This window comes from Primulina tabacum, chromosome 4 (assembly GCF_025594145.1).
Source record: "Primulina tabacum isolate GXHZ01 chromosome 4, ASM2559414v2, whole genome shotgun sequence".
NCBI classification, from domain to species: domain Eukaryota; kingdom Viridiplantae; phylum Streptophyta; class Magnoliopsida; order Lamiales; family Gesneriaceae; genus Primulina; species Primulina tabacum.
Genome location: NC_134553.1, coordinates 8412376 through 8423266, shown reverse-complemented (window position 1 = coordinate 8423266; position 10891 = coordinate 8412376). Strand labels below are relative to the sequence as shown.

Sequence of the window (10891 nt, the reverse complement as noted above, 5' to 3'; positions counted from 1 at the left end):
GTGGTTTGTATTGCAGAAGCCTTTCATCCGGGCTATCGAGAAACTATTGGCTTCTCAAAATGAGAGTTTTCGAGTACATGGCTCACACTTGGAGCAGTCAAGTACCCATGACACAAGTACTAATTCGGGATTATCTTTAGATGAGCCGGTCCAATAAAAAATTGAGGTATCAGATTTTTATCTCGAGTCATCAAGTCAACTTTTCACCTCGAAAATTGAAGAGAGAGAGATCAATCTTAGACCTCAAAGCAATAAGAAAAAATTTAAGGTTGATACAAATGAATTTATAATTTATTCATTTCATATGTATCAGCAGAACTGAGAGAAAATAAAAACTACAGAGCATGAAATAACCCAACCACGGATCGGGTTGACATAGCAGAAAAATATCTAAGGATGTGAATGAAACGCAATGCCTGTCCCAAGAAGATCAAGTCATGATATGAATTTGAGGCTCTTGTCTAAGTATATATCATATCACCAAGTTTCTCGGAGATATTGATGGAGATTTAATAAATAAATCTATAAATCATGTGATTAAATCCATATATCACAACACGCCATGAATTCATGTCGAATTATCAGAAAAGATAAATAACAGTAAAAACGTACCAGAATCCATTGATTGATATGGCGTCAGAGTTATGGATCTTCCAAGGCAACAGAGAATCGACCACCTTATTCTTACCTTAGATCGGAGAATGAGAGAGATCTGGAATATGAGCGCCGTATATATTCTGTGTTATATCTCTGTACCTTGGGGACCATAACCTTATATAACCTTAGCAGTCTTAAACCCATCATAGAAGACCTAATTGGGCGAAAATCACTTTATTGGGTTCTTTATTAGATAGCTTATCCATGTACAATTAACTAAATTATCTGAGCCCACAAATAATTCCAACCATCTGCACTATCAAAACGGATTCAGGAAGTTGTTTGTGAGACATGAGCGAATATGACTATTTGTCTATATGATATATTATGGAGGTATATTTCTTTAGTAATGAATAAATAATGATTTAAATATAAATAAGGTATCATTTACTTGTCGTCTTATTCATCAGAGTATAGAGTGAGACATATTCTTTACATTAATAAATTGCATATTCATTACAAAATTCATTACAAAAAAAGGGAAAAAAACTGTAAACTTAATTTACTCGATCCGATTACATAATCACCTAAAGTCACTAACAATAGCACAACTTGACGCATATATCGCTATACTCGAGGACATCGATTCATCCTTTGTAGACTTTTATTCATGTGACATAAATGAATATTAAATAAACAACTACTTTTTTATTTGTATAATAATTTATAAATAAGATAAATAAATACCGGCATTAAATATAACTTGACTAGTACTCATTTCTTATTATTTTAAAAAGAGTATGTCTCTTGTGAGACAGTCTCACGAATCTTTATCTGTGAGACGAGTCAATTCTACCGATATTTACAATAAAAAGTAAAACTCTTACCATAAAAAGTAATATTTTTTCATGGATGACCCAATTAAGAGATCCGTCTCAGAAAATACGACCCGTGAGACCGTCTCACACAAGTTTTTGTCTTTTAAAAAATAAAATAAGGAATGGAGTAAAATATTCATGTCGATGCAAAAGATAAATCAGTATAAATATCAAGTATCATTAAAGTTTGATTTGGTTTTTCTAATCACTATTTTTAGTATACTAATGCACAATACCAAATATACCCCTTCACGTCGATTTTAAACCAAAAAGACAAGGATATTTTTGTAATTTCTCGGGTCAATTTTCCATTTCTTGGCTATGAGAAATGTTTTTACCTATATTTTCATGGTTCATAAACAAAGGAGATAAAAAAATAAGATGGATCCATATTATTCAATTATTAAAAAAAAAACACATGAACATATGGTTTTTATGATATTTTTACTAATATGGGTTTTTATGATGTTTTTATTTTTATTAGATAAAAAGAAATAATTTATAATTTGAAAAAAAATACTATTTTCGATTTATCAAAAAACATATTATAACATCAAAAGTTAATTATTCTACATATTTCAAACTTAACAATAGAGTATTAATAATTAATATGAACATATGGATTATCAAGGGTAAAATTGTCAATTTGTACAGTTTTTTTTTTTTTTTTTGAAGGAATTTGTACAGTTTTTTAAAAGGATGATTTGGACGAATAATTTCGAAAATCTCTTTAGTTCTGTTTAGACTTTATACCGCATTAGAGTTGAAAATTTAAAATAGACTCTCTCTATATTTTTTAAAATAATACTATCTTGTTTTTGTAATTTTAATTATTTATATTATCAAATTTCAATTTTAATCGTTTTTATTATATCTATTTTTCAATTCAATTCTTTTTTTCCGACGTAACATCGATATCGCGTCGAAATGATATTGACATGTGCAGTGTCATATCAACATTATCAATAAAAAAACTAAAATTACCCAAAAAATGAATAATATATGATTATGATTAAAATTTGATAAAAATAAATTACTAAAAATAGCAAAATGTTAAATATATAGAACCAAAAATATAGTTTTTTCTATTTTTTTCATGTAAATTAGCGAATCGATATTTCTTTAAAAATTGGATTAATAGTCTTTGGAATGAAGATACTTCTGAACTTGGCAATGGAATTTGAATGCTTGTATTAAATATTAATTAATGCATTGCCGCGTGCATCACAGTCAAGCAACATCATATTAAATTATTAAATAAAATAAAACTTCGTTTCCTTGCAAAAATTCAAGCTCTACACTTATGCCTATCTTCCAAGATACGTAGTTTACATAATAATCATAATAATTGCAATTAATTTCAAATCTTTAAAAAAAATTGGAGTTATTTGAAATCTATTGTGATTAATTTAATTATAAATTTCATTTGGATGTATGAATTTAATTCATGGATTTAAATGTTTTCAAATGTATTTTTGTTGTTTTAAAGAAACAAGATCATGAATTTAAAATCTATTTCTTGCATGTTTATGTAGTGTTTTATGTTAGTTACGATGAATTCCAAATTCATTCAATAATGATGTAATTTGAAATTCGTTTTATCTTATGCAACTAATGTGTAGATAAGTACGATATTCATAAATTATTAATATTTTAAAAAATGTCGATCAAATTTTATTTTTTTGTGCTATTTAACAATAAAAATAAATTCAAAATAATGAATTTCAAATAAAACTATCCAAATACAACCTAAACTAATTTACATTTAATATTTTTAAGTTGTGTTGAGTTAATGAGTTTGATATTGAGAAAGCGATTTGACTTGATGAATAATTTGAATGAAGTACACTACAATATTGAAATGACGTGACTTAACGAAAAACTTCAATTTTCTCCGTTCAAACATGGAAATAATCCATTCAGCGTTGATGGAACGTGCTATTCATAGCTCTTAACGATATTGCTTGTTCAACCGTCTCAGCGCCTTTCAATTCGTTTCAAACTCACATTTTTCATATCCCTCTACATCTCTGCAACTTATACGTTGGGCTTGAGGATATTGACGAATACATCACAAGGTATATGTATATATTGTTCTTTTTCCTTGTTCCCATCATTCGTTATAATCTGTAAGAGAAAAGGGTGCCTTCATCTGGGCCAGAATATCTATGCTTCTTTCTTGTATTTATCATCATTTTAATTCACTGTTTTCTGACTAAAATTTGAACCTTTTTCGTTCTTGGAATGATTTTTGCTTCGAATTTGGGAACCAGTGATTGAGGTACAGATTTGTTTGGCTTTGTCTGCAAATGGGTTGGAGAGATGTGATCTCTTTCTGTCCGCCGCCGAATTTCAGGAACATGTTTCAGGTTTTTGGTTTTTCCTCCTTATGGGTTGTCTTTTTCTTATTGATTTGACTAAGAATATTTTCACATCAGGAATAATAATAAGTTGTTAAGATTTAGAACCATCAAAAGTAATTGACTTTCTTAAGTTGTGGGGTACATGTTGATTTTAAATTTAAAGTGGCTTGGGTTCTTGCGAATCCGTGATGCAATTTGCTTTCTTTTGGCTTGTTTCCCTTCAGTATTAAATTATGAGTTAGCTTTTAGGTATCATCATCTTGAATTTGACCAAGTACCAATATTGATCTTTGGATTGCATGTAGCAAATTTGGTGTTTATTATTTTAAAAAAAGTGCAACTCCTCCTCCATTTGATCAGATATAAAGTTTCCATTTTAAATTAAAAAACGGTGTTACTTTTTTAGTAGGGTTTTAGGCTTTCCCGCCAGTGCACTTTTATATTTCATACATGCAGAGGGATGATATGTTTATGTTGAATAATTTTCAAAAGTTTAACAAGGATTAATTTTCATTGATCTACATGGTATCTTTGTGGAAACTTTGATTTAGACTGTACGTACTGGTGCATCTTTCAGTTACATGTAGCAAATCGGGTACTTGATTTTGATACATGATTAGATTTACCAAGAAATCTGGTCTAATTTCATCAGGTGTGATGTTTTGTTCATGAGTAATGAATTAGGATTTCTTGATTAAAGAATAAAATTCAAGTATTGTATCGCCGGAGTGTCTTCAAAAACTTGTGTCTGTGTATCGTCTTCCATAAAATTTATACGCTAAATGCAGTTTCCAATTGACAAACCTTCGTAGCATATAGCTGTAAACTATTGATATATTTTAACTTATGTGACATCCGTAAAAAATAATATGTTTACTCCATTCAAGAAGAAGGCCTACAAAGCTAATATGTCATGACTTTATAGCCTTGCCTGCTGTCAGTATTATGAAATTGATGGTGACGCACAACTTTAGCTGGAAAATTCTTGATATTCAGTTATTGGTTTTTTCCCCTGCATGTTAGCTTAAATGGATGTATCGTATTGCAAAATTTTCAATGTAAACTCATACAGTTTGAAATGAAACAAATAGGCAAGACCTGATGATCAGGTAGAGATCGGATGCCGACACACCATCAAGTCTCACGGGGCAGAGCTCGCAAGGAACCACAAGCATGACTGGCTCATATTAATACTGCTTGTAGTCATAGTGGTCATTCTGAACATAATTAAACCGTTTTACCGTTTCGTTGGACAAGGCATGATGGAAGATCTTAAGTATCCTCTGAAGGACAACACGGTGCCTGTTTGGGCAGTTCCTGTGAGAATCTTTTTAGCTGATACAATACATTTGTTCTCACTGAAATTAACGCTATTTTACTTAGTAAAATTCTATTAATTTTTCCCTGAACATTCTGATAATTGTATCTCTAGTAGCATGAATATGTACTTAAATATATGTGTTACAAATGACATGATCATTTTTTTGTGATTAGATATATGCCGTTTTGCTTCCAATTGTCATTTTCGTTCTCTACTATCTTCGGAGAAGGGACGTCTATGATTTGCACGATAGCATACTAGGTATCTTAAAAGCTTCTCCCGTATTCTTTAATCTTTAATGAATTATAATGCAAAGGGTTTACACACACAAATAGCAAGATTAGCTGACAATGAAATTGTCAAACTTCAGGACTCTTGTTCGCTGTACTGATAACTGGCGTCCTTACTGATGCGATAAAAGTTGCAGTTGGCCGACCGCGGCCTGATTTTTTTTGGCGTTGTTTTCCTGATGGGCAGGATGTATGTCTTTTTAATTTCTGAATATAGAGTAGTTTAAATCTTTTATTTCAAGGGCATTGTTTTTTCTGCGGATTATATGTCAAGAAACTTTAAATTTCTTAGCTATGAAGTTAATTTTTTAAAAATCTAAGTAAATGTTTTCACGTTTCAGATATACGATCGTTGGGGTGATGTGATATGCCATGGTAAAGAAAGTGATATAAAAGAGGGACACAAGAGTTTTCCGAGTGGGCATACTTCATGTAAGCTGCCTTTTTGCTTTGTGATTGTACTTGTTTGCAGGATGTAGGCCACTGGAAAAGTAGCTTCCTTTTCAGTATGCAGTACTCCTAGTTTTCTTTGAATGTCCAAATCATGCAGGATGTAGGCCTACACCAATTTGGTCAAGGTTCAATGAACTATTTTTACCCGAATCTTATCATATAATGAAATCCGTCTACGATACAGTATGCAGTACTCCTAGTTTTCTTTATCTTGGATAATTATGGTTGACCAGTAATTCATAGATTTTAGGATAATTTGCAGGGTCATTTGCAGGTCTGGGTTTTCTATCGTTATACTTGGCCGGAAAAATCAAATGCTTTGATCGAAAGGGGCATGTGGCAAAACTTTGCATCGTTTTTCTTCCTCTTCTTGCTGCATCTCTTGTCGGTGTTTCTCGCGTAGATGATTACTGGCACCACTGGCAAGATGTGTTTGTCGGAGGTCTTCTAGGTACTTTATATTCGACATGAATGATCAAGTTAAATCACTTGATTATTACACTTCGTATTGCCACATTATTTCGTTCAATTTGTGTCTGTGATATGTTTCAGGTCTTATAGTCGCTACATTTTGCTACCTGCAATTTTTCCCACCTCCTTACCACATGACAGAAGGTAAGTAAGACACGCATATCATGGGGTCATTGTCTGGTTACCATCAATTGATGTTGTCATATATTTGTTGGATTTATGATTGAAAATGGCGAGACTTAAGTGCATTTTTTTTATGGTTGGTTTCTTTATGGGATGACATAAAAAAGAGTCATCATGTGAAACTCCAAATCACTAGTTTATCCATGCTATGTTAGAATTTTATGATACTGAATTAATTTGGAGATTCTTGTACCGGACGTACATTGTGAAATCATATCTAAAGTAGATGTGCAACCGTGGGAGACCATTCTTTCTAGATACTTAATTCTAACGTAATCTATGCAAAAATATTCGAAAAATGACACCCATAGATTTTACTCTGGCGTTGTTGTGTAGATTGTAATGCTCGACTTTGAAGTTTGATTACCAGGTTTATGTCAGAGTTATGATATAAGAAAGCTCGGTGAGAAAATATCGAGGTAAACGTTCTCTTTTGATTTTCTTCGTATGACAGGATGGAGAACTTATGCTTATTTCCGGGCATTGGAGCTAACTAGTGCCAACTCTCAACCGGTTGTTTCTGGGAATGGAATCGGCATGCAAGGAATGAACCAACGGCCACGGGATCGAGGCTTCGTTGATCCGAGTTTAGACTCAACTATTGAAGCTATGGAGCATGGACGAAGTTGAGACAATAAATGTTCTCTTAATCTCTTTTCTCAGCTATGCCTTTACCGGTGAATATGCAAACTGGTGTGTCGTGTTCTTTCAGTTTCATGGTCATGTCATGTTCTAAGGTGGGAGTGTTGTGTAATTTGATGGTAGTGTAACTTATGCTGTTTGCGCTACGGAAGTGCGCTTAATGTATAGTTTTTTTTTTTTTTTTTTATGATATATAAATTTGAGAATCCTAATAGTTTTGTTTATGTATTTTTTCTTGAGTAGGTATATTGTGAGACAGCCTTTCAAATCTTTATCTGTGAGACGATCAACCATACCGATATTCAAAATAAAAAGTAATACTCTTAGCATAAAAAGTAATATTTTTTCATGGATAACTCAAATAAGAGATCAGTCTCACAAAATACGACACTGTGAGACCGTTTCACATGAATTTTTGTCTTTTTTCTTATCTATTATTATCCTTTTTTCTTTTATTTTCTTTATTTTTAGAGTGATTTTATTTATACTAATAAGTTCACAATTATTTCTAATAGTTCTTTGATAAATAGGTAGATTATATTGATATTTAATTATTTAAATCAATAGGTTACACATTAATTCTTGATTGAATGGACGAATGTTTATTGAATCGGACATCCACCTTAATAAATAAAAAAATTTAATATTGTCTAATTAAAATATTTTCGATTAATAAAATTTAATATTTATATTATTTTAGCAGTAGAGATTATCTAGTAGCTGGCTAATTAAGAGAGGAAAAGGGAAACATGTGGAATTGATGTTAAACCATGGGCCACATCCAGCGTATTCCCCCATGTGGCCACATTAATTTTTGGGTCCATAGAGGCCCAATTAATGTGAGGATCTCTATTTTCTTTTCTTTCCTTTTTTGAACACCTTATTTTTTTATTTATTTTTTATTTCTACCAAGGGTGAAATGGAGAGGCAATTGGTGAATGATAGAATACAAAAGCTTATTCTTAAATTTTCTTCTCTTTTTTTGAACACCTTAATTTTTCAGACAAAAATTTGTGTGAGACGGTCTCACGGATCGTATTTTGTGAGACGGATCTCTTATTTGGATCATCCATAAAAAATATTATTTTTTATGCTAAGAATATTACTTTTTATTGTGAATATCGGTAGAGTTGACTCATCACACAGATAAAGATTCGTCAGACCGTCTCACAAGAGACTTACTCAATTTTTCCTCTATTATTCTTAAACATTTTAATAACTTATTTTCTGTATATTTCTTTTTCCGGTATTTTTATTTATTTGTCAATAAAATATTGCAGATAAAATTAAGACTTTGTAATATGTGGATAGAATGCAAAAGTGCCTACTGCATCCTTAATTTTTTATTTTTCTTAAATCTTATTTCTTTTTATGATGACGCTGGCTACATTAATTAAATAGAAAATCTTTGGCATGTAATAAATTGTAAAAACAGGAGTATGAAAAATGTAGGAAGTCTATAATTGGAAGAACAATGTTTTGAGATGAGTGTTACAAGTGGAATTTGGAGGGATGATAATTATTTTGTTAAAAAGATAAGGAATTTGACTGCAATTTTTATTATTTTTTTAATGTTAAAACTTGTAACCGTTATTTATGAGATATATCGTTCATTACAAGATACGGAAAATTCTCAGCTCCCAATAAAATGGTTCGAGCAAAAACAATTAAATTTTGCTAAAAAATGACTACTTCATTAGTCGTTCTCCATTCATATATAGTATAAGAATGTTATATTTAAGTCGATTATTTAAACATGTATATGTTGGAATGCTTGAGCTTTGTCACGTCCCGAGCCCGAGCCCGCGGCTGCGTGACTGCACAATGAGCCCCTATAGCAACTACTTCGTATTCGTCCTCGCTTTTACGAAAATGATTAATCCAAGTTGCTATAGAAGTCCATTGTAAGCCATTATAAACTCATTTTAAATCTTTCATTTTTCAGTGTGGGACAAGAGTATCACAATCATCCCTCCTTCAGAACGCGACGTCCTCGTCGCGGCCTGACCCCTTGATCCACCAGCGCTGAGAATCTAGAGGTGGCTCCTACAAGCTCAAGAGGTGGCTCCCGTCATGTAGCACTTTGCCCCGCAGGTTCAAGAGGTGGCTCCCATGCACGTAGCACTTTGCCCCGCATAGCACTTATTTCTCGGTGTTCCATGCCGGTGACCGACTCTGATACCATTCTGTCACGTCCCGAGCCCGAGCCCGCGGCTGCGTGACTGCACAATGAGCCCCTATAGCAACTACTTCGTATTCGTCCTCGCTTTTACGAAAATGATTAATCCAAGTTGCTATAGAAGTCCATTGTAAGCCATTATAAACTCATTTTAAATTTTTCATTTTTCAGATGTGGAACAAGAGTATCACAAGCTTAATGAACAGAAATAAAGCAAAAGAAAAGACAAAGAAAACTATATCGAACAAGAACGTTCAAATGTGCGTCTTATTAATGAACAAAAATAAAGCAAAAGAAAAGATAAAAAAAACTCGACCGAACAAGAACGTTCAAATGTATGTCTTAAAATTGCGAGGAAATTTTCCAAGCAGCAAAGGAGGAGCCTCAACACTTGCTTTGTGCCCTGAAATTTCTAGGGCAGCAAGGGAAGTGCCGAGGCGCCTAACGACACATATTCGCAAGAAGTTGAATAGCTCTTTCGGTCAAAGTCGAGAAGGATCAAAGTCCAATAGCTAGGGTGTGATTGTCCTCTGTTGCGAATTTTCATGATATCTTGCATCCAAATGGTATCTCTTGATGTATTATATCAGATTTTTTTGGATGAAATGACACTTCTTAGTTGAAACAACGTGTCTCTGATAATTGAGATCATTAAATATATGAAAAAAGAACTTTTTCAGAAAACAACTTTTGATCATCAGATTTTCTTCCACATTTGCATTCATATTGTCTTCTTCTTCTTATTTCTTCTAGAAAAGAGAAGGTTTATATCATTTCATGATTATGAAACTTTTGATTTGTAGTGCTACTATCACAAGTTGGAAATCGTTGTATCTTGAAAGACGATTGTCATATCCCGTGAGCACAATGTGTGTGGAAAAATTCGTCTTAACAACAGAGAGTTTTATCTTGCGTGGACTTCAAATTTGCTAACATATCTTTATGTGTTTAGTTATCTTCATGTTGCAGTTCAAATGAAAGTGCTAAGGAGAATCCTCCCCAAAAATCTTAAAAAGAATTTTGCTATTCTTTGGATTAATAAATTAGTTATCTTAATGTTGCAGATCAAATAAAGGTGATAAGGAGAATCCCCATAAAAATCTTAAGACAAATTTTCTATTATTTGGATTCTTCCATTTTGGTTTGCAACTTTGAAAAAGTATGACAATGAATATGAACAAGTTCAAATTAGGTAGTCTCACGACAATACGATGACTTATGAATCGTTAAATTTCAAATATTAGGTTTTGAAATTTTAATTGCTTCTTTTTATAATATTCCTTAAATTTGATGTTCTTTTGAATCATTTGATTGAAGAACTATGCATATGTTATGCTAAAGACATGAATATGAGTAAGTTCATTCAAGTAGTTTTTTTGCTCAAGAAATTAATACTTTGTGTATTGATTTTAAGAAAATTCTGAAACTAAAGAAACAGAAAATCGAATGAGACTCGAGATCTTAAATATAAAATATAGGACTTAAAAAGATAATCAATTATACATCTTAAATGA

The 10891-nt window shown here is 32.1% G+C and overlaps 1 protein-coding gene across 4 annotated transcripts; it reads left to right on the top strand.

The window, feature by feature from the left end:
• Positions 1-3367: 3367 nt before the first annotated feature.
• LOC142542983 (lipid phosphate phosphatase 2-like) lies at positions 3368-7396 on the top strand. Of its 4 annotated transcripts, none has more exons than XM_075649933.1 (9): positions 3370-3553; positions 3763-3844; positions 4930-5157; positions 5333-5420; positions 5530-5639; positions 5791-5881; positions 6165-6353; positions 6455-6517; positions 7011-7395. In XM_075649933.1, the coding sequence occupies exons 2-9, from the start codon at positions 3785-3787 to the stop codon at positions 7184-7186; spliced, it is 1005 nt and encodes a 334-aa protein (XP_075506048.1). In that variant the 5' UTR covers positions 3370-3553; positions 3763-3784; the 3' UTR covers positions 7187-7395. The 4 variants fall into 4 exon arrangements, with proteins under 4 accessions (XP_075506049.1, XP_075506048.1, XP_075506047.1 ...); XM_075649932.1 differs by having other exon boundaries at positions 3370-3559; positions 3749-3844; XM_075649931.1 differs by having other exon boundaries at positions 3371-3553; positions 3749-3844.
• The last annotated feature ends 3495 nt before the right edge of the window (positions 7397-10891 follow it).